This window comes from Rana temporaria, chromosome 13 (assembly GCF_905171775.1).
Source record: "Rana temporaria chromosome 13, aRanTem1.1, whole genome shotgun sequence".
In the NCBI taxonomy this organism is placed as follows: Eukaryota; Metazoa; Chordata; class Amphibia; order Anura; family Ranidae; genus Rana; species Rana temporaria.
Window position 1 is genome coordinate 17,868,984 of NC_053501.1, and position 26,965 is coordinate 17,895,948.

Consider the following 26,965-nt stretch of genomic DNA (forward strand, 5'->3'; position numbering starts at 1 on the left):
CTGGCAGTATTTACAGCAGCACAACACGCGAAGTGCAATCCCTGAAGAAGCCACTAGGGTTCCGTTTTATGAAGTCCTCACCCACTTGATGTATTGTACTTCTGTAAAGGCTTAAATACCCTATTTAGCATAAATAACCACTGTTTATATAGAATGCTTTATTGTATATGGCTGCACTCATGCCAGTTGCACGTGTATTTGCCATGTATGTAAAATTTGGTTGAAAAATACCTCATTGGTTATATCTGTTTTGTTTAGGTCATGCAGTTATTTAAAGCGGTGGTTCACCCTGAAAAACAAGTTTCTAGCATGCCATTCAGCATACTAGCGCGAGCTACAGTATGCCTTTATATTTTTTTGGGGTGCCGTACTCGCAGTTTAATCGCGTAGTAAAGTTTCAGACTCCCTGCGGGGAATGGGCGTTCCTATGCAGAGGGAATGTGATTGACGGCCGGCTATGGCGCATCACGCTTCCCTAGAAGAGCCGGAGTAGGACTTGGCTGTTCACGGCGCTATACGGCGCCTGCGCAAGCCATCGGAGCTGACTGCGCAGGCGCCGTGAAGAGCAAAGTCCTATTTCGGCTCTTCTCGGGAAGCGTGACGCGCCATAGCCGGCCGTCAATCGCGTTCCCTCTGCATAGGAACGCCCATTCCCCGCGGGGAGTCTGAAACTTTACTACGCGATTAAACTGTGAGTACGGCGCCAAAAAAAAATATAAAGGCATACTGTAGCTCGCGCTAGTAAGCTGAATGGCATGCTAGGAAAAAAAAACATTTTTTTTTAGGGTGAACCCCCGCTTTAAGAAGATTACAACCCTTCTAGCTTTACATGTAACTATATACTGTAATTAGCGGTTTTGACCTTTTGCAGCTTATTCTTCTTCCTTTTTTTTTTTTATTTTTTACTTTTTTATCAAAGGTATTGAAGGAGGAAATGATTCTAATATGCGTTGTCCCATAACATTTGTCCTTATGTAAAATGAAGGGGAGAATCTGTTTGCTAGTGGCACCACAGTGCTATCTTCCCACACTGATCATTGGGGTCTGTTGCTTTACAGCGCCTTCCGTTTTGCCCAAGGGTCCCCCAATGGGTAGAGGCTGGGTCTAGGAGCAGCCATGGTGATTTTTCATCTCAATAAAAAATCACATGTCCTTCAGATCCAGCACCACTCCTGACCAAATGTGTTACTAAACCCAGGAGCCTGATCCGGTCTCCGACAGTACACAGAACATGGCAATGCAATTATTTTAGTAAATATGAGCTGCTAAATACCTTTTCTTATCAGCAGTATATAGCAGTCTTGTGACTTTTATCAGTGTCTGGTAAAAGCTTGTAGGAGTTTTTTTTTATTCTACTCTGACTGTCCTATCAGGATGTGGGACCCTGACCCTCTGCCTGGACAGTGCTGATTGGCTCTGTGTTGATCACATGCACCCTCCCAAAGGAAAAGGAAAAACTCTCTAGCAATACACACCAAACTGAGCATGTGCACAGTGCCACCCAGGGCTCTGTTCTATCAGTAGATGGGTTGGAGACAGTGGAAGAAGCGGAGGATCAGAGAAGACAGGATCAAACAGCCATTTTACACATTGTAGAATATTACTCCCTTTGGTTCCACAGTCAGTATAACAAGCATGCTTTACTGCATGTACAGACTGATTTTACTGTTGTGGGTTTAGTAACACCAAAGTCCTTCTATCTAGGACCTACCAACATCACTTAAGCTGCATTCACACCTAGGCGTACAAAATCGCAGCGTTTTGTCCCGCAAATTGCGGCGACAAATTGCGGCATTTTGTACCGCGATTTGCGGCGACAAAACGCTGCGATTGTGAATGCAGCCTCACCCCCTCTATGGAGATGGTTCACATCTCCTATGCCGAAAGCCGCCTGACAAAAAGGTCTGGGACTTTTTTTCAGGCGGCTGGCGTACGGCGTTCGGCGTGGAGATGTGAACCATCTCCATAGAGGGCAATGTGTTTTCATCCCTCCAGCGTCTCGGGGCTGCTGCGGCGTCACACTACAGGCGACAAAACGCCTAGGTGTGAATGGGGGCTTAATTTGATTTAATGTTTTTGACGCTTATAGCCAAGTCTACTTATATTGGGTTAAGCTTCTTTTAACCCCTTCTCACAGACGAAGCTTAGATTTTAATCCTACAGATTCTATTTTTAGGTGAGGTCTGTTGATGACAAAAAGTATCTTTTGACCCTTGCTAAATCTGTGTATAAAGGGATTTTCTACTTAAAGTTGGAAACCCTTTTATTCCGGCTGTGATGTCAACAGGTAGAGGTCTTTCCATGATGATCACTTTCTTTGTAAAAAATGAAAACCTTATCGGCAGAATTTCTCCCATCAAGTTCTGATCAAACGTGATCTTTTTCACCATATGGCTGTTTGTTGACACCCGACCAGCACATCTATGAGCTTGCTGGACCTCCTATTCCAAAATCATGGGAGTTAATATGGAGTGTCCATCTCTTCTGAAGCTATAATATATAATATGTGTATATACTCGAGTATAAGCCGAGGCACCTACTTTTACCACAAAAAAATGGGAAAATGTATTGACCTGAGTATAAGCCTAGGGCAGGGTTTGACAAATTTGCTTGGAATCTAGGAGCCAGCTAAAAAAGTTAGGAGCCAGAAAACGCACCCCGTCCCGACGAGCTTGCGCGCAGAAGCGAACACATACGTGAGCAGCGGCCGCATATGTAAACGGTGTTCAAACCACACATGTGAGGTATCGCCGCGATTGGTAGAGCGAGAGCAATAATTCTAGCCCTAGACCTCCTCTGTAACTCAAAACATGCAACCTGTAGAACGTCGCCTATGAAGATTTTAAAGGGTAAAAAAGTTTGTCGGCATTCCACGAGCGGACGCAATTTTGAAGCGTGACATGTTGGGTATGAATTTACTCGGCTTAACATTATCTTTCATAATATTCAAAAAAATGGGGATAACTTTACTGTTGTCTTATTTTTTAATAAAAAAAAGTGTAATTTTTTCACAAAAAAGTGCGCTTTTAAGACCGCTGCGCAAATACGGTGTGACAGAAAGTATTGCAATGATCGCCATTTTATTCTCTAGGGTGTTAGGATAAAAAAATATATATAATGTTTGGGGGTTCTAATTAGAGGGAAGAAGATGGCCGTGAAAATAGTGTAAAATGACATTAGAATTGCTGTTTAACTTGTAATGCTTAACTTGTAATACCAACGGCTCACCACCAGATGGCCCACCTTCCAAGCCAAGTCGCCAGGACACTATTTCTAGTCGCCATGGCTACCTGGCGCCCGGGATTTGTCAAGCCCTGGCCTAGGGTAAGAATGCAGAAGCTACTGTAAGCAGAAAAGAGGGTCAACAATTCCCATTTGCTGCTTCACTTTGCATGCCTCAGCCTCACTGTGTCCTCACTGTGTCCATCCGCATGCCTTATGCCTCAGTTTTACTGTCCTCTGCATGCCTCCGCCTCAAGTACCTTGATCGGCATCGTGCCGGCATTATCGCCTGGCGCTGTGCCCATCTGCAGTGTTATCCCTGGCGCTGTGATACATTAAGAGTCGGTTCACACTAGGGCGACACGACTTCCAGCGCGACTTTCAGAGGCGACTCCGACACGACTTGAGCATGAACCACAGGGCGATCTGGGGCGATTTACAACCGGACTTGAAGTCGTCTCCAGGACAGGAGACTTTCCAGTGGCCAATCAAACAACAATCGGCTCTAGGGGAGGGAGAGGTTTGCCAGAGAAATGTATGTTATCTTCCTGGAAAGTCGCTTCAGTTAAATCAGTGATTAGACTTGGATCAGACTTCCATTGAAATCAATGGGTACAAATCGCCTACAAGTCGGATTGAAGTAGTACAGGAACTTCTTTTGAAGTCGGAGCGACTCGAGTCGTGTGTATTAACACCGCTCCCATTCACTTGCATTGTTTTTCTCGACAGCGCGACTTGGGACGACTTGAGGCGACTTCAAGTCGGATCCCAAGTCGCCCCAGTGTGAACCGGCTCTCAATCTAATAGGCGACCATGCAGTGTAACCAAGCGCTGCCTCCTTCTCGTCCTCTTCTGTGTCCTCTGTGACGGAACACTGAGTCGGTTATCCAGCAGTGAGTCCGTGTTCAGCCTATCACAGAGGAGGAGGCGGCGGCGCTTGGTTACACTGCATGGCCGCCTATTAGATTGAATGTATCACAGCGCCGGGGCATTAGGCTGCAGAAGAGGACTCGAGTATAAGCCAAGAAGGGTATTTTCTGCACAAAAAAAGTGCTGAAAAACTCGGCTTACACTCGAGTATATACGGTAGTTGGTAATCTTGTTCTATTAACCGCTTCCCGACCGCCGCATGTAGATATACGTCGGCAGAATGGCACGTACAGGCACATTGGCGTACCTGTACGTCCCTGCCTAGACGTGGGTCGGGGGTCCGATCGGGACCCCCCCCGCTACACGCGGCGGTCGGATTCCCTCGGGGAGCGATCCGGGACGACGGCGCGGCTATTTGTTTATAGCCGCTCCGTTGCGATCGCTCCCCGGAGCTCAAGAACGGGGAGATCTGTATGTAAACACGGCTTCCCCGTGCTTCACTGTGGCGCTGCATCGATCGAGTGATCCCTTTTATAGGGAGACTCGATCGATGACGTCAGACCTACAGTTGTAAACACACACTAAGTGAACACTAAGCGCCCCCTGTGGTTAACTCCCAAACTGCAACTGTAATTTTCACAATAAACAATGCAATTTAAATGCATTTTTTGCTGTGAAAATGACAATGGTCCCAAAAATGTGTCAAAATTGTCCAAAGTGTCCGCCATAATGTCGCAGTCACGAAAAAAATTGGTGATCGCCGCCATTAGTAGTAAAAAAAAAAAAAAAAAATTAATAAAAATGCAATAAAACTATCCCCTATTTTGTAAACGCTATAAATTTTGCGCAAAGCAATCGATAAACGCTTATTGCGATTTTTTTTTTTTTTTTTTTTTAACCAAAAATAGGTAAAAGAATACGTATCGGCCTAAACTGAGAAAAATATTTTTATATATGTTTTTGGGGGATATTTATTATAGCTAAAAGTAAAAAATATTGCATTTTTTTCAAAATTGTCACTCTATTTTTGTTTATAGCGCAAAAAATAAAAACCGCAGAGGTGATCAAATACCACCAAAAGAAAGCTCTATTTGTGGGGAAAAAAGGATGCTAATTTTGTTTGGGAGCCACGTCGCACGACCGCGCAATTGTCTGTTAAAGCGATGCAGTGCCGAATTGTAAAAACCCCTTGGGTCATGTAGCAGCATATTGGTCCGCTCCTTAAGTGGTTAAAATGGACCTATATTTTACCTGGGAGATTTAACTGGCCCTTATGAAGAGAAAGGCAGAGGTTGCCTTCAGTAAAAACTTTTTTGTAAAAGTGATAAAAATATATTAGACAGCTGAGGTCGCATGTGGATCTCAACTTTCCAGCGAAGATGATTGCCCTTGTTGGTCAGTAAAGTTGCCCATTATACCAAAAGACCAATAGGGACAGCTCATATTTGGAGAATATGCTGAACTTGGCTTGAATTCTTCAGGAAATGCAAAGATCGCCATATAACTGCCGTTTTCTGTAGGTCTGAATCTACTTGACACATGGTTTTGGCTAGCATTAAAGGAGTTGTAAAGGAAATTTTTTTTTTTCCTAAAATTAATGTCTGCAAGGTAGACAGACAGAATAGTGTAATGATTCTGTTAAAAAAACGAGTAAATACCTATTCAATTCCTTCATCTATATCACCTCCGGCATTCTAGTTTCTGTTCTCTCATTCACTTCCTGGTTTGCATCGCTCGTTCATGTAAGAACTACATTTCCCAGTATGAATTGCGCCACGCCCAGTAATTCACACCTCCTTGGGGTCTCTAACACGTAGAGAGCGTCCTGCCGCACAGATGTAGTTCCCAGGAGGGGGTGAGCACGTCACTGACCACCGCAGTAAACCCTCCCGTCACGGTGGTCAGGAACAATCAGACAAGCAGGAAGTGAACAGAACAGAGAAGAAATAGAGCAACTTCTGAGCAAAAACGAACAATGAGGAAGTGAAAAGAGGAATGTCTGCAGGTAAAGGATGCTTATTATGAAATTTTTTTTTTTTCCTTTACAACCCCTTTAATTTCAGCATATTGGCTTTTTCATGTACATGGTTCAACTGCTAATATTTGTGAAGCATTTATTTCAAGAATCTAATGGATGCTGTATTAATTTTCACGTTCCCTACGGCTAAAATGCTTTCAGTTGGGCCCACTGATAGTTCAGGTGCCCATTCAAATGTAAGCGGACAAAGGTGGTACTTGGAGGGAAGTGGTTTGATGGTAGAACGTTCACATGTTTGCAATTTCACCCAATTTTCAGTAATAATTTACAGTTCATCTTGGCATATGAACCAATTCTGGCGCAGCAGCTTCTGGGCAGGATCTCGGAACCTTGCCAATTATTGAGAGATCACAGTGTACCCTGCTTAAATCGGAGGTGGCTGGTATGACTGGCATGGGGCTCTTTCAGGGGGACTGAATAGAACTAGTTGACCGACGAGGTGAGAGATCACTTCACCCTGAACGATGCCAGAAGAGAACAGCATGATGGGGGGAAAAAAAACCTCCTGCCCCCCACCAAGTACAGTTAAACAGTAAAGGTGATATTAACGGTCTACAAGCAATCCTGTCATTGTAGGCTGAAGCTTGCAGGTTGATGTGGGTTACTGCTTGATGTCTTCATATACATTCAGTGCTAGTCTTTGAAGGGTCCCGAGTCTTGTTCCTCCTCCACTGGAGGTGTACTTTACCTTGGCAGGGCTCATGGCCGCTGTAAGAACCAGATCTCATTTCTCCGGTTGGCAGCTGCGGGATTTGTGTATCCTGCTACTATAAATGTGTCCTGCAAACACGGGTCAGGGGCGTCTAGAACCTCTGACAGCAGGGAAATTTCTCGCATAATAGACTCCTCATTGGTGACTCCAGCAAATTCCCTGTAAAGAGAAGGTTCAATATTTATTTATTAATATATATATATATATATATATATATATTTTTTGTATTTGGTGATCTGAATAAGTTTGTTAGTTTAAGCCTCCTGTCCAAATTGATTCACGTTGCATTTCAGGATTTCTAAACAGAATTGCTAGATGTACTATGATCCAGAGCTTTCAAATGCTCACCTTGTGTATTGAGGCCTGCGGCCCATCAGGGTAGCGCCATACGAAACGTGTACAGTGCTGCACAAAAGTTTTAGGCAGGTGTGAAGAAATGCTGTGAAGTATGAATTCTTTCAAAAATATATATTTTATATCGGGTCTCAAAATGTCAAGTCCTGAGCTACTAGCCAGGCCTTAAGGGTTACTCTCCACCAGTTGCCCCGCCCAACCCCTACCCTGCCTCTACACTTGTCCTCATAAATTATCTCATGACATGACACTGTTAAATTTATGCAGCATTAAGTTACAAAAATAAACATTAACTACTAGCCGACCAGCCACCGTCGTCATACGGCGGCAGGTCGGCTCTCCTGGGCGAGAGCCCGTAGCTATACGGCGGCTCTTTGAGCGGCCACTAGGGGCGCGTGCGCGCCGCCGGGCTCGATCGCCGCCGGGCACCCGCGATTGCTCGTTATAGAGCGGGGAACGGGAGCTGTGTGTGTAAACACACAGCTCTTGGTCCTGTCAGCGGGGGAAATGCTGATCTTCTGTTCATACAATGTATGAACAGAAGATCAGTCATTTCCCCTAGTGAGGCCACCCCCCCCTACAGTTAGAACACACCCAGGGACATACTTAACCCCTTCCCCGCCCCCTAGTGTTAACCCCTTCACTGCCAGTGGCATTTTTATAGTAATCCAATGCATTTTTATAGCACTGATCGCTATAAAAATGCCAATGGTCCCAAAAATGTGTCAAAAGTGTCCGAAGTGTCCGCCATAATGTCGCAGTACCGAAAAAAAAATCGCTGATCGCCGCCATTACTAGTAAAAAAAAATATATTAATAAAAATGCCATAAAAATACCCCCTATTTTGTAAACGCTATAACTTTTGCGCAAACCAATCAACAAACGCTTATTGCGATTTTTTTTTTTTACGAAAAATATGTAGACAATTATGTATCGGCCTAAACTGAGGAAAAAAAATGTTTTTTTTATATATTTTTGGGGGATATTTATTACAGCAAAAAGTAAAAAATATTCATTTTTTTCAAAATTGTCGCTCTATTTTTGTTTAAAACGCAAAAAATAAAAACCGCAGAGGTGATCAAATACCACCAAAAGAAAGCTCTATTTGTGGGGAAAAAAGGACGCCAATTTTGTTTGGGAGCCACGTCGCACGACCGCGCAATTGCCAGTTAAAGCGACGCAGTCCCGAATCGCAAAAAGTGCTCTGGTCTTTGGGCAGCAATATGTTCTGGGGGTTAAGTGGTTAACAACTTTTTATCGTTGCAGCCTCATTAGTTCCCATCAGTGTCACCCCCATCAGCGCAGCCTCAGCGGTGCATGGGAATCGGAGAGGAAGAGGAGAGCCGGCTGGATCATCACACAGGGTGGAGATCGTCCGCTGTGACAGCTTTGCTTTGAATTGCCTGTATTCACACAAAGTCCGGCCTCCTGGATCGGCTCCTATGATGGATGTCGCACATCCTGGCATCAGACCAGTGTGCTGTCTATCGAAGGAGCCGGTCCAGGAGGTGGGACTTTGTGTGGCTGTGAATGCCAGGCGATTCAAAGCTGTCATAGCGACAGATCCTTGATCTGTGCGATGATTGGGCCAGCTCTCCTATTCTCCTCGATCATTCTCCCAGCGATCAGCCAGGGGAAGGTTTCCATTCAACCCTGCCTACTGGCGGCATTCACCCCCTCCCACCGAGGCAGCCCCACACTCGCCCTCAAGCTTTTTCCACTCGCCAAATGCGAGTGGAAATTCTGAGGGCAGATTTATAGAATATAGATTTTTAGTTTTTATCAATTTTACAAAATGCAAAGTGAGCGAACAGAAGTTCCTATTGCTTGTTTTGGGGAGGATTAGATGAAAGATGTAAAAGGCAAGTAGTGGAAAGCTCTTAAAGTTTGACTTGTGAAAAAAGTTGGATTTGAATCTTTCTTAAGCTGCATTCACATTGTAACGCCGCGTACGTGGCGTATTTTTTCCTTTTTTTTTTTTTTTTTTTTTTACAAATTATTTCCATTGATGTCTATGCCCGAACGCCAATGCCGCCTGAAAAAAAGGGTCCGGGACTTGTTTTCAGGTGGCAGGCGTACGGCGTTTCGGCATGAGATGTGAACCATCTCATAGACATCAATGGAAACTGCCCCTCCAGCGTATAGAGCGTCGCGCTTCAGGCGTTTTGTCGCCTAGGTGTTAATGCAGCCTTATAGTAACCACGTAGATGGAATGGGGGCTTGTATCTTCTGTAATCTGAAATGACAGACTTTGAGATAAAGAAAAAATTAATCTCAAATTCCACAGTCCGCACAAGGCAGTCAGCTGATCATCTGCTGTTTCTGCCTCCAGACTCTAAACCAGTGTTTTTCATTTTTTTTTTTTTTTCAGCCAAGGCACTATTTAAAATAATGCACAATTTCAAGGCGTTACTTTCTGCAAAGTAAAAATCTTAGCCTCCTACATCACAATGCCCCTGCAGTCTGCCCCCCCCCCCCCCTGTTTTTCCTCTCCATCATCACACTTCCCCATTCCAAGCTCTACATCCCCTTCACAGGACTCCTACCTGTGGCAAAAAAAGGGTAAAAAGTCAATTTTTGTGGCGCTTTCAAATCGCCTTTGAAAGCGCTGCCCATTAATTCCAATGGGCAGGGCTTTGAGAGCGCTAAATACAGCACTCCCAACCTGCCCCAAAGATGCTGCCTGCAGAACTTTTTGCAACGTCCCGCAAGCACACTGCCCCAGCATACTGGAATGAAAGGGAGGCGATTTTCAGAGGCTGATTCTAGCACTAAGGCTGCATTCACACCTTTGTGTAGGCGATATGCGGCGTATTGCGGTGACATAAAATAGGCGTTTTGTCCCGCGATTTGTGGCGACAAAACGCGCCGTTTTTGAGCCTTGTTTTTTGCTAGAGGGGTGATTTTAACATTGTCGGCTATGCCCGAACGCCAAAGCCGCCCGGAAAAAAGGGTCCGGGACTTGTTTTGAGCTTCAGGCGTTTCGGCGTGGAGATGTGAACCATCTCCATAGCCGACAATGTAAAATCACCCCTCCAGCGTATTGCAGGCTGCAATAGCGTCGGGCGTGAAAACGCCTAGGTGTGAATGGAGCCTTAAGTGCCTGAACACCACCCCAGTGTGAAAGGGGTCCAACTGCTGCAACCTTTTTTTTTTTTTTTCTGAGAAGGCTGTCCACAAGGTTTAGGAGTGTGTCTATGGGGATATTTGACCATTCTACCAGAAATGCATCTTTTGTGAGGTCAGGCATTGGTGTTGGATGAGAAGACCTGGCTCGCAGTCTCTGCTCCAATTCATCCCAAAGGTTTTCTATTGGGTGCAGGCCAGTCAAGTTCCTCCACCCCAAACTCGCTAATCCATGTCTTTATGGACCTTGCTTTGTGCACTGGTCCTAATCATTTGGTGGAGGGGGATTATGAGATGGGGTTGCTTTTCAGGGTTTGGGCCCCTTGGTTCCAGTGAAGGTAATTTTAAGGCGTCGGCATACCAAGGCATTTTGGACAATTTTAATTCTTTCAACTTTGTGGCAACAGTTTGGGGATGGCCCCTTCCTGTTCCAACATGACTGCGCACCAGTGCACAAAGCAAGGTCCATAAAGACATGGAGGAACATGACTGGGCCTGCACCTCAACCCGATAGAACATCTTTGGGATGACTAAGCGCTAACATTTGCACGAAATGCGTCTACATTTTTGTCCCCTGCTTCATCTGTCAACCACTTGTCATATAAAGCTTCAATAAAAGGATTTTTGGAAATGCAGCAATCCTTTCCTTATGGGATGAATTGGAGCGGAGACTGTGAGCCAGGTCTCCTCGTTCAACATCAGTGCCTGACCTCACAAATGTACTTTTGGAAGAATGGTCAAACATTCCCATAGACACACTCCTAAACCTTGTGGACGGCCTTCCCAGAAGAGTTGAAGCTGTTATAGCGGCAAAGGGTGGGCCAACTCAATATTGAACCCTACAGACATATAGCCAGATTCAGGTAACTCGCCGTCATAACTCTGAATCTGCGCTGTCGTATATTTTAAGTGTATTCTCAAATTGAGATACACTTAAATCTAGCTAAGATATGACCGCCGGCGCCGTCGTATCTTGGCTGTCTATTTAATCCGGCCGCTAGGGGCGTGTACGCTGATTTAAGCCTAGAGATACGCCTATTCACGAACGTACGCTTGCCCGTCGCAGTAAAGATACACCGTTTACGTAAGGCGTTTTCAGGCCTAAAGATATTCCACCAAAAGATGGCGCAGCCAATGTTAAGTATGGACGTCGGAACCACGTTGAATTTTGACATTTTTACGCCGTTTGCGTAAGTCGTCCGTGAATGGGGCTGGGCGTAATTTACGTCAAAACCAATAAGTCTTTGCGGCGTAATTTGGAGCATGCGCACTAGGTTAGGTCCACGGGCGGAGCATGCGCCGTTCGTTAAAAAACGTCATTTACGTGGGGTCATGCTTTATTTACATAAAACACGCCCACCTCTTCACAATTTGAATTAGGCGCGCTTACGCCGGCACATTTACGCTACGCCGCCGTAACTTAGGACGCAAGTGCTTTGTGAATACAGCGCTTGCATCTCTAACTTACGGCGGCGTAGCGTATATGAGATACGCTACGCCTGCCTAACGTTAGGCACGTGTATCTGAATCCAGCTATAAGACTCCATTAAAGTTCATGTAAAGGCAGACGTCCCAATACTTTTGACAATATAGTGTAGTCTAAAGTGTTGTATGTCTTCTACTGTAAAAAAATAAAATAAACTAGAATGGAAACAGTTGTTTGCTTTGAACTAGGTCAGTTCCTTTTGCTGCCTTTTTAAGTAATATAAAGCCAGTAAATTAGATTTCCAAGTATAGTTAGCGGGTATTTAACAGCTGCAGCACCTTCTGATTAGATTCAGAGGGAGGTGGACGCTTTTTCAATACGACATATTATTAGACAAGACACTAGTAAACTGTACAGATAGACGTCCTCCAGAGTTATTGTGCCAAAGCCATGCCATTCTTAGTAATGCCACTTGACATATTCAGCACTATGTGGTGGGCATGGTCAGGCCAAGCTGCTCTCCCTGTGTGCTTTTTATTATCATGGCTGCAAGGATTTTGTTCAAATGTTCAGGACCTGAATAGGATCCCATCAGGTCACTTGGACCCTCGTGTTATTTAAAGGCAATAATTGCTTGTAATAAAGTGAGGCTCTTGAAGACCAAGGGAAGTGGTCGTCTGAAAGGCGAATGTTCTTATTTAATGCGTTATTAGGAATAATCTTCACTAAACGGGTGAGTTGGTTTGCCAGCACAAAGCCCAAGGGGGATTACATTTCTTTTGTTATAAAAAAAAAAAATACATTATTGGGCTTTTTTTTTTGTAAGTTTTAAATCCTGTAAGATTTAAATACCTCAGTTTGTCGTAATTGAACAATTCAAATAATAATTGAAAAGAAATGAGAGGGCCTGAGGATCAAATTGTGGTTTCTGTGGGCAGCGAAAGGACGAATCTCTCCATGCTATTCTCGGGTACTGCTCATAGGTCATGCACGGCTCTGTACCTTGTGATCCAGGAGCGCAGGATAAGCCCCGTACACATGATCGGATTTTTCGATAACAAATGTGTGATGGTAGGGTTTTGTTGGAAAATCTGACCGTTTGTACGCTCCATCGAACAATTGTTGGAAATTCCGACAACAAATGTTTTATAGTGTACTTTAAAACTGTTTGACAACAAATCTCTGTGTTGTCGGATTATCCGATCGCGTGTACGCAAATCTGCCGGAAAAGAATCAAAATCAATAGGAGTCCACATGTAAAGGTTGCATAAATCCTCAACGAGGTAGTAGGATGGAGGGCTTGTTGTGGACCATTAAAGGAAACTTGAGCAATACTGGTCTGTGGCAAATTAAGGTCATGAGTGTATAATGAGGTGGCGTACCGGGTAAGGCAGGCAAATATAAGGGGATTCCTAAACTATTGTCCGTCCAATTTGGGTAGTGTACATAACTGCAATACAACAGCAAGTGATATCACTATGGTCAAAGGACAGAGGTAGGTACTCCCGATAGTTGGGTGAATCAGGGCTGGTATTGACCGCAAACCATCAAAACTGGAGGAAGGGGGGCTGAGTCCTGGTCAAACTTGAAACAAGTTTAGTTTGAATCGAAGCCTATAGAATAATCTTGCCACTTTCGTAGCATAGCTGTCTCCCATTCCGCCTGAAAGAACTTCCTTTTAGTTAAAATATCATTCAGCCGTCACCTCTCCTTCTGCATCTGCCTGTGAGCTGCAATCCCGAAGGGTGTCAAGTGCCGCCTGACATGTTTTGTTAGCCAATCACGGCTAACTTCCTCAGAGTGAGAGGGGGCCTACTGAGAGTGGCTTAAATAACCTTAGAGTGTTGTACCACACTCTCACCACTAGATGTCTTACATTCTCTCATCCCCTCTTTTTGTTCATCACGCTGGCAATAAGTTCATTTAAAATGCCACGGAGTACATATCCATCATGCTCCAATGACTAACTTTACATCTCTAGACACAAAAAGAGAAGAAGACTTGCTACAGAGGTTAGCAGGAAGGTTGATATATTAGCAATAGATGGGGGCGGTGGACACGTTTATGTTTCACCTGATATATTAACTTCCATAGTATGAGTTTTTAGGAGCAGTGTGTGGATCGTGCTTCTAAAAAAAAGACTAAGTTACATTCATTATTCAAGCCTTGTGGAACTAAAGATCCCACATTATAGATCCACTTTTTCTCCTTCTGCAGGAGAATAGTGTCAAAGTCCCTTCTTATTGGTAAGTTAAGCACATTAAATGCCTTTCACCGCCAAGCCCTTAGGGTCACCCTGGTGAAACTGAGCGACATGCACTGCCAGGGGACATTCATCTTTTTTTCTTAATACTTGCGATGTGCTCGCCAATTCTGACGCGGAGTTGTCTCTTTGTTTTTCCCACATAGATCTGGTTACAGGGACAGCATAGCATATACACTACTCCTGGTTGTTGAGCACTTTAATAAATGTATTAATTTTAAACTTTTTAGTTCCTGTAGGTTCTTATGAACCTATTTGCAGATGTGACAATGTCCACAGGTGTGCGTTCCGCTAAGGCCCCTTCCACACTTGTGCGACTTGTCCTGCGAGTTGGCACTGCAAAATCGCATGACAAGTCGTACTCCATGATTTTCAATGAGTAACATTCATATCTGTGCGACTTCAAAATATTACTTTGGTTCGACTTTGAGGCGACTTAAGGTCCCTAAACCTCAACATTACACATGCTTTGTATCAAGTCGCGTCAAAATCATGCAACTTTCAGGTTGCACAAGTGTGAAAGGGGCCTTAGGAAGGCAAGATCCCTTTTTTAACTATTATTTTTTTTTTTGTTTTTGTCGTCGTTCTCTGGTATTCTGAATGGACTAATGTGTCATAACTTGCTCATGGGTATATATTTTTTTATGTTACTATATTGAGCACAGCCCGCGCAGGGATTTTCCATACCAATTCTTAAAGGCGCACACTTTTTTTGCAGAAGTCATTTTATTCTATATCGGCAAACCACAGCGCGGGGAAATTCGTAGTAAAATTTTGATCAGTATATGGCTGTTCTAATTCATGAGAAGTTTTTTTTATTGATCAACTTCTCATGAATCGGCTTGTTTGTAAATTTTTGCTCGATTAGCTCATGCTGCCAACTTTACCCTTCATAGGCTCAGTTTATCTTGCAGTTCCTGCTTTCAAAAAGTCTCACCTGTCTATTTGTAGTAGCTGAGACTTCATTCTGTGCAGCATATTTCATGTTTAACTTCTAATTACCTGGTGAAGACCACAGTGGGTGGCCACTCTTCTATGACAACGTCTGGATCTGTAGGTTGAGGTGGATTGGCTTGAAGGTGGGAGGGGATATAATATGCCACCGTGACGTCACGTGCGATTCCTGTTTGCGTTTCGTCTGTATGCACGGTTGTAAGAACTGGAATGGTCATTCCTAAATATGAACCTAGAAATGAAAAATAAAGCATAGTCCTAGCAAACGTCTACCATAGATTGATTTTAGAAATTGAGGAGCCTACAATAGAATACGATCTTCTGTGTCTGACCAGTTCATAAGGGAAAGTTCAACACTGTAGATCAGCGGTGGTCCGCATGAAAATTAGAGGGTCTGAAATGTGGCCTCCCAACACTTTCAGAGGACCACATAATGGCCTTACATTTTTAGGTTATAGAAGCCCATATTTTAACACTTAGGCCCCGTACAGACGGGCAAACATGTGCGATGAAAATGGTCCGCCGGACCGTTTTCAGCGGACATGCCCGCCCGGAGATTTCTGTATGATGGCTGTACACACCACCATACAGAAATCCGTGGACCAGTTTCAGCAAACATGTTCGGTCGTGTGTACGGGGCCTTAGAGGTTGATTTACTAGAGGCAAACATACTGTGCACTTTAACCACCTAAGCCCGGGACCATTTGGCTGGCCAAAGACCAGAGCACTTTTTGCGATTCGGCACTGCGTCGCTTTAACTGACAATTGCACGACCGTGCGATGTGGCTTCCAAACAAAATTGACTTTTTTTTTTTCACAAATGGAGCTTTTTTTTTTTTTTGGTAATATTTGATCACTTCTGCGTTTTTTTTTTTTTGCGCTATAAACAAAAATATAGCGACAATTTTGAAAAAAACACAATATTTTGTACTTTTTTTGCTATAATAAATATCCCCATTTTATTTTTATTTTTTTAAAACAACTTTTTTCCCCAGTTTAGGCCGATATGTATTCTTCATTATTTTTGCAAAAAAAAATTGCAATAAGCGTATATTGATTGGTTTGCGCCAAATTTACAGCATCCTACAAAATAGGGGATGGTTTTATGCCATTTTTTTTCATTTATATTTTTATTTATTTTTTTACTAGTAATGGCGGCGGTCGGTCTGCGATTTTTTTATTTTTCTCTCTTGACTGCGCCTTTATGGCGGACACATTGGACACCTTTGATACATTTTTGGGACCATTGTAATTTTTACAGCGATCAGTGCTATAAAAATGCACGGATTACTGTGAAAATTACACTGGCAGTGAAGGGTTTAACACTAGGTGAAGGGGTTAAGTGTGTGTGAGGGAGTGATTCGAACTGTTAGGGGAGGAGCTACCAGTGACACATCACTGATCCCGATGACTGGTCAAGCGCACCCGCTTGGCGGCAAATTTAAAGGGACGTACAGGTATGTCCATTTGCCTGCCCGTGCCATTGTGTAGACGTATATGTGCGTGCGCTGGTCGCTAAGTGGTTACATGGGTTGTAACGTGTGTTTTTTTTTTTTTTTCTTGATGCATTAAGAAAAAAAAACTTGTGCAGCAGCCATCCCAGCACCCCCCAATACTTACCTGAGCCCCATCTCTGTCCAGCGATGTCCACAAATGATCCTTTGCAAAGTAAAGTTTTACCTCATTTACGAAGCTCCGGAGCAAGTGCACAGTATATTTGCCTTTAGTTAACCACTTAAGACCCGGACCTTTAGGCAGCTAAAGGACCTTGCCAGTTTTTGCGATTCGCCACTGCGTCGCTTTTATTGACAATTGCGCAGTCGTGCGACGTGGCTCCCAAACAAAATTGGCGTCCTTTTTTCCCCACAAATAGAGCTTTATTTTGGTGGTATTTGATCACCTCTGCGTTTTTTTTATTTTTTGCAATATAAACAAAAATAAATAAATATCCCCCAAAAACATATAAATTTTTTTTTTCCCTCAGTTTAGGCCGATACGTATTCTTCTACCTATTTTTGGTAAAAAAAATTGCAATAAGCGTTTATCGATTGGTTTGCGCAAAATTTATAGCGTTTACAAAATAGGGGATAGTTTTATTGCATTTTTATTAAATTTTTTTTTTTTTTTTTACTACTAATGGCGGCGATCAGCGAGTGTTGTGTGTTCTCGTAAGACATCTCTTACCTGAAGAATTCTGCTCACAGATGTATTTCATAAGCTTCATGAACCCCATGCAGATACTTTGTTCATATTTCTCCTCCTTCATCTTAATGCAGGCCCATTTGGCTGTTCCATATTGCCTTTTCTCATATAGTATGTCGCCACACTGAACAGGGGAAGAAAATGGATTTTGAATGGGGAAAAAAAATTGATTCAAACAGAAAAAAATGTGTGTGTGTGTGTATTTCAGCACGCGGCTGAGAGCCAAAGCCAGCTGCACCCATGCCCTTGCCAGCCTGGCACTCCATTGAGCGGTGGAGAGCATTGAAAGTCTGCTCTGGGATGATCAAGAACTGAGCAGTCAGTGGTCATGTGATCACTCATTCTCAGGCTTAAGCCGGTACACAGTGGCATTTTTTTTTATTTTTTTTTATAAACCCAGTGGGCTTGCCATGTTGGTACAGTGATCTTCCCACTGAACTATTGTGTTCTGATGGGGGACTTCCCCTCCCGCCAGAAAACATCGGTCAGCACTGGCAGCCACAGGCTACCGGCACTGATCGGATGCTGGTTTTCCAGCATGCCCATGCAACAGAAGCTAGACAGGCTCCTGCGCACACAGGTCGAATGATTTGGCCCGTGTGTACCAGGCTTTAGAGCCGGGCGGGGGACAGCTGCAGCATAGGAGTATGCATTCTTGGGTTTTCCCTTACATTTTTTTATATATTATATATAAAAAAAAAAATCATGATATTAAATTTAAAAGTCATATATAAATTATTATATATATATATATATATATATATATATATATATATATATATATATATATATATATATATATATATATATATATATATATATATATATATATATATAGTATTTGACTTTTAAATTTAATATCATGAATTTAACAGAATATACATTTTATTGTTGACCATTATTGGCTCTTTTAGTGCAAGAAAAATGTATCCTGTTTTTAAATTCTTTTCATGTCTGCACACTAGTCCTTTTGAGGTGTTAAAAATCATCTTGCTGCATCTTTGGTCGGTTGAAATGCATTGAAAACGCAGCAAGAACGCATCAATAACGCACCTGTAATGCGTTTAATGCGGTTTGAGTCGCATGACCTATAAACAAAAACGCACCATAAGCATAGTTAAATTATGGCAAAATCATGTGCTTTTCGGCACCATTATCTGTGCTTTTTTCACTTATAGGCAAAATGCCAATAACGGCATTTTTTGCCTGATAAGATGCACTGAAATTTCGGCGGGAAACCATTCTTTTTTTTTTTTTGGTGTCCCCGAACTTCTAGTTTTTTTAAAGAGGTTGTAAATGTATTGCAGTTAACGTTTTTTAAATTAAAATTATTAATGAGGTCTAAAAGAGGAGGAAATTCCTAGCAGGAAAATGAGGACTTTTTAATGAATGAATGAATGAAAACTTATATAGCGCGGCACATGCGAACTTAATCGCCTCTGGGCGCTTGTTGTTCCTGTCTCCTTTGGTATCAAAAGAGATGCGTTTTGATCTTTCTCCTGAATGCTAAGTGGTTCTCCTCGAACCGAATGCTGGTAAAGCGTTCCATAGTCTGGGACCCTGGACCGCGAATCTCCTTTCTCCTTTGGATTTGTAGTTGGCTTTCGGTATTTGGAGAACATTTTGATTGGTGAATCGCAAAACGCGATTGGGATTATGAGCAGATTATGGGGGCAGATTATTGATCAGCCGTGGAAAGCGACTTGCTAAAACGGCCTTTCTGTCCTTAACAGGCGTTTATCTGCGATGACAAATGCGCTAATCTCTTTCTGTAATATACTGCATACAATAAACGCGTACCAATGATGGTAAAGTGGGACTTCTTTAACCTAGTAGGTTCTTTTTATAGCTAGATATTGCTGGAGTCTGATTTGTGGGCTGTACTTGGGAGGGGAAACAAGGCAAGCACTCCGCAAGGGATTAGACTGCGAGCAGAAAATCAGATTATCACAGATTGCCGAGTACATACGGACCTGATAACATGTGACTCGCTTGTGGTTTCTCGGTGTGTTTGGCAGGCTTTGATTTAAAGGCACTGTCTGCTTTACAGAACACGCCGCGCCTGCAGAAGCGCACAGCTGGGGACACATCTTCGGTTTGCTACATACACAACTAGCTGCAGGTTTTTTTGTCACTGTTTTGCTAGATGGAAAGAGGGTTACATATTTAGACGCTATTCTTCCGCACGCAGAATGTCTTCTCGATAGGAGAAGCCATGTGGATCAGTAGCCAGGCAAATGCCCGTCCCAGATCTGCGAGACCCAGCTAAGGCCAACATATTTGGGGATTCACTCAGTAGGTCTTCTCAGGATTCGTACTTGGAGAGTTGGCCCATTACAGACTCATGACATTTTTTTTGTTGCTTCTCAGTAATGCTGATCTCTTAACCACTTAAAGGGTCACTAAAGGAAAAAAATGTTTGCCTAAAATTAATGGGCCAGATTCACAAAGAGATACGACGGCGGATCTCCTGATCCGCCGTCGTATCTCTGAGATCCGACGGTCGGATCTATGCGACTGATTCATAAGAATCAGTTACACATAGATCTCCCTTAGATCCGACTGGTGTAAGTGACTTACACCGTCGGATCTTAGGCTGCAATCTCCCGCCGGCCGCTAGGTGTCGCCTCGGTCTTTTAGGCGTCGGATATGCAAATGAGGAGAACCGCCGATTCAGAAACGAACGCCCGCCCGTCGCTTTTTTTTTTACGTTGTTTGCGTTCGGCTTTTTCCGGCGGATAGTTACCCCTGCTATATGAGGGGTAGCTAATGTTAAGTATGGCCGTCGTTCCCGCGCCAAGTTTCAAATTTTTACGTCATTTGCGTAAGTCGGTCTGGAATACGGATGGCCGCAATTGATGTTGCCGCCGAAAACAATGACGTCCTAGCGACGTCATTTGGAGCATGCGCACTGGGTAATTTCGCCGGCGGCGCATGCGCAGTTAAATTGGCGCGGAAACGCGCCTGATTTAAATTGTACACTCCCCCTAGCCGCGGAATTTGAATTCCGCTGGGGGAGTTACGATCCGACGGTGCAATTTTCGAGGTAAGTGCTTTGTGAATACTGCACTCGCCTCGCTAAATTGCACCGGCGGATCGTAAATCACATAGATTACGCGGATCTAAAGATCCGCTTATCTATGTGAATCTAGCCCAGTGTCTGCAAGGTAGACAGACAGAATAGTGTAATGATTCTGTTAAAAAACGAGTAAATACCTATTAAATTCCTTCATCTATATCACCTCCGGCATTCTAGTTTCTGTTCTCTCATTCACTTCCTGGTTTGCGGCGCTCGTTCATGTAAGAACTACATTTCCCAGTATGCATTGCGGCACACCCAGTAATTCACACCTCCTTGAAGTCTCTAACACGTAGAGAGCGTCCTGCCGCACAGATGTAGTTCCCAGGAGGGGGTGAGCTTGTTACTGACCACCGCAGTAAACCCTCCCGTCACGGTGGTCAGTAAAATCAGACAAGCAGGAAGTGAACAGAACAGAGAAGAAATAGAGAAACTTCTGAGCAAAAACGAACAATGAGGAAGTGAAAAGAGGAATGTCTGCAGGTAAAGGATGCTTATTATGAGAATTTTTTTTTTCCTTTACAACCCCTTTAAGGACCTTTTGCTCACAAAAGCCAATAATTGGACAGAATGGATGACCCAGCTGCCCTTTATAAAAGGGGGAGCTCACAGATGCCATGTTGTCAGAATCTGATGGGTTGGGATGCGAGAGCCGGCCATTCTGTGTACGTAGTTTTTTTATTTAATTTTTTTCTCTTTTTTTTTTTTTTTTTACATAGCTTTGTTCAGTAAAACATTTGCAAATTCCAAGATTTTGTTTTTACCTTTTCTTTGCAGCTGAGAAGTAGAAAGGGAACCGTCTGCCGTTCCTCTGTTCTGCTATTCCGCGATAGCTGCTGAATGGGTTCTGCCATCTCTGCAATAAGAACAGAGCATGTTAGTGGACTTTGCCTTCTGCTTCATTGAATTGTATTCTTAAACATTTGCTTGAGGTTTCCAAAAACTGAAAAATAGGGACTGCTTTTGAGTATGTTGGTTGTCTTGACTATGTCTGGCTTCAGTACTTTCGGTTACAGAATCAAAATATTCTTGCCGAAAAAGTATCGGTATGCCTGATCTCTATATACTTGTTCTGAATCAGTGACTGTCATCATTGAAGCCAAACCATGTCTACCAGGGAAATGGCATATTTTACATAGTTACATAGTCGCACAAGTCCATCAAGTCCAACTTTTGAAAAGGAGATGTCCACAGTGACGGCCACTGTTCTTTTTGACAGAGTTCTATTGAGCCAAAACACGTTTGTAATGTGGTGCAATAATGATGCACCAAAGGCAGTGCATTACAACACACAGGGCCGATCCTCCCTATAGGCTCACTATGCAAGCCGCTTAGGGCCCCGCAAAGCTGCAAAGGGCCCCCCAAATTACTAGAGGCCCCGCCTGGTGAGAAGTCATTTTCGCCCCCTCACCCCGCTTCTAAACTCGCTGGCTAAGTCATTTACAACAGAAGAACACCCCCTCCCCCCCCGCTTCTCAACTTTCTTTAATGTGACATGTCACTGTCGTCAGCGCCCCCCGCTTCTCATTTTTAATGTGCCATGTAATTTTGCTTAGGGCCCCAGGGAGGTCAGGATCGGCACTGACAACACATGACAATGAATGCTGCCGTACCTTGTTGTGGTGGGCTGCTTTGGAAAGAAAAATGTTGCATGTCCACCTTTGTTATATTCTTGTAGCGAGCTGCTGAGAGCCTGAGCCAGCGCTCCATCCCCTGCACAGCTCAGCGCTCCAGTGAGCGAGGAGGGAGCAGAGCAGAGAGCTGCTGATTGACATCTGCTTTCGGAACTGTGAGAACCGAGCGATCGGCAGCGTTCAATCGCTTGGTTCTCAGTGTAGAGGCGCTGGATGACAGATGCCGCATCGGCCCGATGCTGCGTCTAGGTATGTATGAATCAAAAAAACAAAACGTACTTCTCTTTTAATGCAACATACACTATATTACCAATAGTATTGGGTGCGTTTTTTCACGCACATGAAATTTAATGGCATTCCAGTCTTAGTCCGTAGGGTATAATATTGAGTCGCCCCTCCCTTTGCAGCTATAACAGCTTCAACTCTTCTGGGAAGGTTGTCACAAGGTTTAGGAGTGTGTCTATGGGAATGTTTGGTCATTCTTCCAGAAGTGCATTTGTGAGGTCGGGCTGATGGACAAGAAGCGTGGCTTGCAGTCTCCGCTCTAATTCATCCCAAAGGTGTTCTATCGGGTTGAGGTCAGGATTATGGTATGGGGTTGGACTTGGCCCCTTAGTTCCAGTGAAGGGAAATCTTAAGGCGTCAGCATGCCAAGGGGATGGCCCCTTCCTGTTCCAATATGACTGCACACCAGTACCCAAAGCAAGGTCCATAAAGACATGGATGAGTGAGTTTGCGGTGGAAGAACTTGACTGGCCTGCCAAACATTCCCATAGACACACTCCTAAACCTTGTGGACAGCCTTCCCAGAAGAGTTGAAGCTGTTATAGCTGCAAAGGGTGGGCCAACTCAATATTGGACCCTATGATGCCTTTAAAGTTCATGTGCGTGTAAAGGCAGTCCTACATGGGTGTGGGTTGGCGGCCCCAAAATTGGTGTACTGCTTACATGCACATCTGTCAAGTTGGGACAAGTGGTTGTCCATGTGGCCTATGCGTATGCATACACTTACATGGGATGGCTGTTCAAGCCGCATAAACACTTGGTCTGCGAGCCTCAGCATGCATGTTGATGAGGTCTAAATCTTTTTCTAATGGGATACTGGCAGCAGTAAAGGCCTCACTCGAGTTTATTCCTATTTTTTTTTTTTTTTTTAAGTTTTGACTTGGCATACACTTTAAATGGTGAGGAGTACCTCCTAATGCCGCGTACATGCGATCGGGCTTCTGACCAAATGCACATTAGAATTCCATCGGAGTAAAACGGAACATGTTCTATTTCTAAACTACGATGGTATTCCTTTGAAAAAAAAGTCAGATGGGGCCCACACATGGTCGTAATTTCCGATGGAAAAAGTCCTTATTGTAGGCTTACCTGTAGGTACAAGTGGTGTAACCGAGTTTCCAACTTGGTAGTTTTTACCAGATATGTACTTGATGCCCTATATCCCCTGCACATGATCCTGTTTTATTCCTATTTGTATTTGTGCTTTTTGTGCTTTTCTTTAAACTGTGGGCCTTTGGTAAACCTCCATCCAGTAATTTTGCCTTCAGCCTCTGCCAGGAACATCTAAGACTGGGAGCTTGCTAATCTCATTGAGATATTCAGGTCATGCTGGCATTAAGTGCTGCTTAATAACCAGAGAGTTTCATCTAATTCACAGAAATGAACCACTTCCCAACATCCGCTTTCCCCAGAGGAGGCGAGTTATCATTTTCCATAGAAATCCTGCAGATGGCACAAGTTTTGTTGGCCAAGGAAATGAGTGCGGTGCACAAATTAAAGAGAAAAGACTCGTCGGAAAAAAACATGGTGGCAGAGTTATAGTTGGCGCGTCGCCTAAATATTTTTGTTAGTAATGACTTTGTATTTATTTTTTCCCTCTTGCAAAATATCTCGAATGGTAGAGAACCAGTCATACCGCTTATAATGGTTAAAGTATTTATTTTGGATGGGGCACCTATTTGTTATACTCTATCGTGATCTTTGTCACCCACAGCTTCAGACACCTTATTGTCTATAAATCGCCTCCTGTGCCCCTGCTGAAGAGGGCAGTGATGTCCTAACTTTTTTCCATTCCCACACCCATCCGATTTTCAGTGCTACGCTCAGATCTCAATAGAATGTCTTTTGTTGAACAGTTTCTAGAGGGTGTTTCAGAATTTAAGCACCTGTCTTTACAGATAAACCCTGGGGGGGGGGGGGCAGCTACATGAAACCCCCCACCTGATAATTCAGAATGTAAAATACAATGTTATGCCACATACACACGATCGGATTTTCTGACGGAATTCCGCTCAAGCTTGGCTTGCATACACACGATCACACACAAGTTCTCGGAACTTTCGACTGTCAAGAACGTGGTGACGTACAACACTACGATGAGCCGAGAAAATTAAGTTCAATGCTTCTGAGCATGCGTCGAATTGTTTCAGAGCATGCGTCTGAATTTTGCGCATCGAAATTGCTACAGACTTTCTGAGAGAGAGAGGAGCTGTCGGCTTGATGTCGGGGGTGGGCGGGACCCAGCAGCTATATTACACCAGCCAATGGGATGATATCTGGGCGGACCACTATGTGTGTGGGCCCGCCCCCTTTCTAAAGCAGCCCAATCATTGGCTGGTGTAATTTAGCTGCTGGGTCCTGCCCACCCCCGACATCCAGCTGATCTCTCTCTCTCTCTCTCTCTCTCTCTCTCTCTCTCTCTCTCTCTCTCTCTCTCTCTCTCTCTCTCTCTCTCTCTCTCTCTCTCTCTCTCTCTCTCTCTCTCTCTCTCTCTCTCTCTCTCTCTCTCTCTCTCTCTCTCGCCACCTGCCAGTTCCAACCAGTGCCATCTGTACTGAGGACATCAAGTGTGTGCTAGAGCAGTGTTTCTCAACTCCAGTCCTCAAGGCGCCCCAACAGGTCATGTTTTCAGGCTTTCCATTATTTTTCACAGGTGATTTGATCGGTTTCACTGCCCTAGTAATTACCACAGCCATTTCATCTGAGGGAAAACATGACCTGTCGGGGTGCCTTGAGGACTGGAGTTGAGAAACCCTGTGCTAGAGTGACAGAGTAAGCAATTGGGTACAATTTTAGGATTTAGTATAAACTTCCACCCACAGCAGTTGGACCCTTTTTCTCAAACGGCAGTGAATTGAGCTTAATAAAAGATTTGTGTCTTTTGACATAATCCGATCTGTTTCAGTCCCAAGTGCTGCTAAGTCCCTACAATCCCTCCTTATTACCGCATAGGACCAGACCCCTAAAAGCTATTTGTTTCTGCTTTACAATTCATTCTGACGTGGGACTGACGCACTATAGCAAATTTCTGTCACATTTGTTAAAGCATTGCATCAATTCTCTATGGCTTTTGTTACTTGTATTGACATTGGCATGAATGCAGGGAGATTTAACTTGTAAATAGTTTTCTGGGGCTCATGCTGACCCAGAAGTATGGCTTTGTGACAGGGGTGTCCATAACCTGTATCCTAGCTAGCGGTAGTTGTGCACCCCCAATGCCCAGAGTAGAGGGTGAGGGCTAGCAGTAGTTGTGCACCCCCCAATGCCCAGAGGAGAGGGCTAGCAGTAGTGGTGCACCCCCAATGCCCAGGGTAGAGGGTGAGGGCTAGCAGTAGTTGTGCACCCCCAATGCCCAGAGGAGAGGGCTAGCAGTAGTGGTGCACCCCCAATGCCCAGGGTAGAGGGTGAGGGCTAGCAGTAGTTGTGCACCCCCAATGCCCAGAGTAGAGGGTGAGGGCAAGCAGTAGTTGTGCACCCCCCAATGCCCAGGGTAGAGGGTGAGGGCTAGCAGTAGTTGTGCACCCCCCAATGCCCAGAGTAGAGGGAGAGGGCTAGCAGTAGTTGTGCACCCCCAATGCCCAGGGTAGAGGGTGAGGGCTAGCAGTAGTTGTGCACCCCCAATGCCCAGGATAGAGGGTGAGGGCTAGCAGTAGTTGTGCACCCCCCAATGCCCAGGGTAGAGGGTGAGGGCTAGCAGTAGTTGTGCACCCCCCAATGCCCAGAGTAGAGGGAGAGGGCTAGCAGTAGTTGTGCACCCCCCAATGCCCAGGGTAGAGGGAGAGGGCTAGCAGTAGTTGTGCACCCCCCAATGCCCAGAGTAGAGGGAGAGGGCTAGCAGTAGTTGTGCACCCCCAATGCCCAGAGTAGAGGGAGAGGGCTAGCAGTAGTTGTGCACCCCCCAATGCCCAGAGTAGAGGGAGAGGGCTAGCAGTAGTTGTGCACCCCCCAATGCCCAGAGTAGAGGGAGAGGGCTAGCAGTAGTTGTGCACCCCCAATGTCCAGAGTAGAGGGAGAGGGCTAGCAGTAGTTGTGCACCTTCAATGCCCAGAGTAGAGGGAGAGGGCTAGCAGTAGTTGTGCATCCTCAATACCCAGGGTAGCGGGTGAGGGCTAGCAGTAGTTGTGCACCCCCCAATGCCCAGAGTAGAGGGAGAGGGCTAGCAGTAGTTGTGCACCCCCCAATGCCCAGGGTAGAGGGCTAGCAGTAGTTGTGCACCCTCAATACCCAGGGTAGCGGGTGAGGGCTAGCAGTAGTTGTGTGCCTCCAATGCCCAGGGTAGAGGGTGAGGGCTAGCAGTAGTTGTGCACCCCCCAATGCCCAGAGTAGAGGGAGAGGGCTAGCAGTAGTTGTGCACCCCCAATGCCCAGAGTAGAGGGAGAGGGCTAGCAGTAGTTGTGCACCCCCAATGTCCAGAGTAGAGGGAGAGGGCTAGCAGTAGTTGTGCACCCTCAATACCCAGAGTAGTGGGAGAGGGCTAGCAGTAGTTGTGCACCCTCAATACCCAGGGTAGCGGGTGAGGGCTAGCAGTAGTTGTGCGCACCCCCCAATGCCCAGAGTAGAGGGAGAGGGCTAGCAATAGTTGTGCACCCCCCAATGCCCAGAGTAGAGGGAGAGGGCTAGCAGTAGTTGTGCACCCCCCAATGCCCAGAGTAGAGGGAGAGGGCTAGCAATAGTTGTGCACCCCCCAATGCCCAGAGTAGAGGGAGAGGGCTAGCAATAGTTGTGCACCCCCCAATGCCCAGAGTAGAGGGAGAGAGATGGTCAGAGACTGTGGACTGCATTTCTCTAGGAAGATGTCTT

The 26,965-nt window shown here is 44.7% G+C and overlaps 2 protein-coding genes across 3 annotated transcripts in view; one reads left to right on the forward strand and one right to left on the reverse strand.

The window, feature by feature from the left end:
* The window catches only part of FANCM (FA complementation group M), a 153,340-nt gene that overhangs the window by 20,151 nt on the left and 106,224 nt on the right, over positions 1 to 26,965 (forward strand). The gene's annotated exons all lie outside the window — the stretch shown is intronic.
* The window catches only part of LOC120920341 (heme-binding protein 1-like), a 32,980-nt gene continuing 12,207 nt past the window's right edge, over positions 6,193 to 26,965 (reverse strand). For both annotated transcript variants that reach the window (XM_040332371.1, XM_040332370.1), the window contains 4 exons: positions 21,011 to 21,102; positions 17,150 to 17,291; positions 15,014 to 15,197; positions 6,193 to 7,001 (listed from right to left, as the gene is read on the reverse strand). In XM_040332371.1, the coding sequence (XP_040188305.1) occupies positions 6,830 to 7,001; positions 15,014 to 15,197; positions 17,150 to 17,291; positions 21,011 to 21,102 (590 nt within the window). In that variant the 3' untranslated portion in view covers positions 6,193 to 6,829. The remainder of the gene's footprint in view (positions 7,002 to 15,013; positions 15,198 to 17,149; positions 17,292 to 21,010; positions 21,103 to 26,965) is intronic.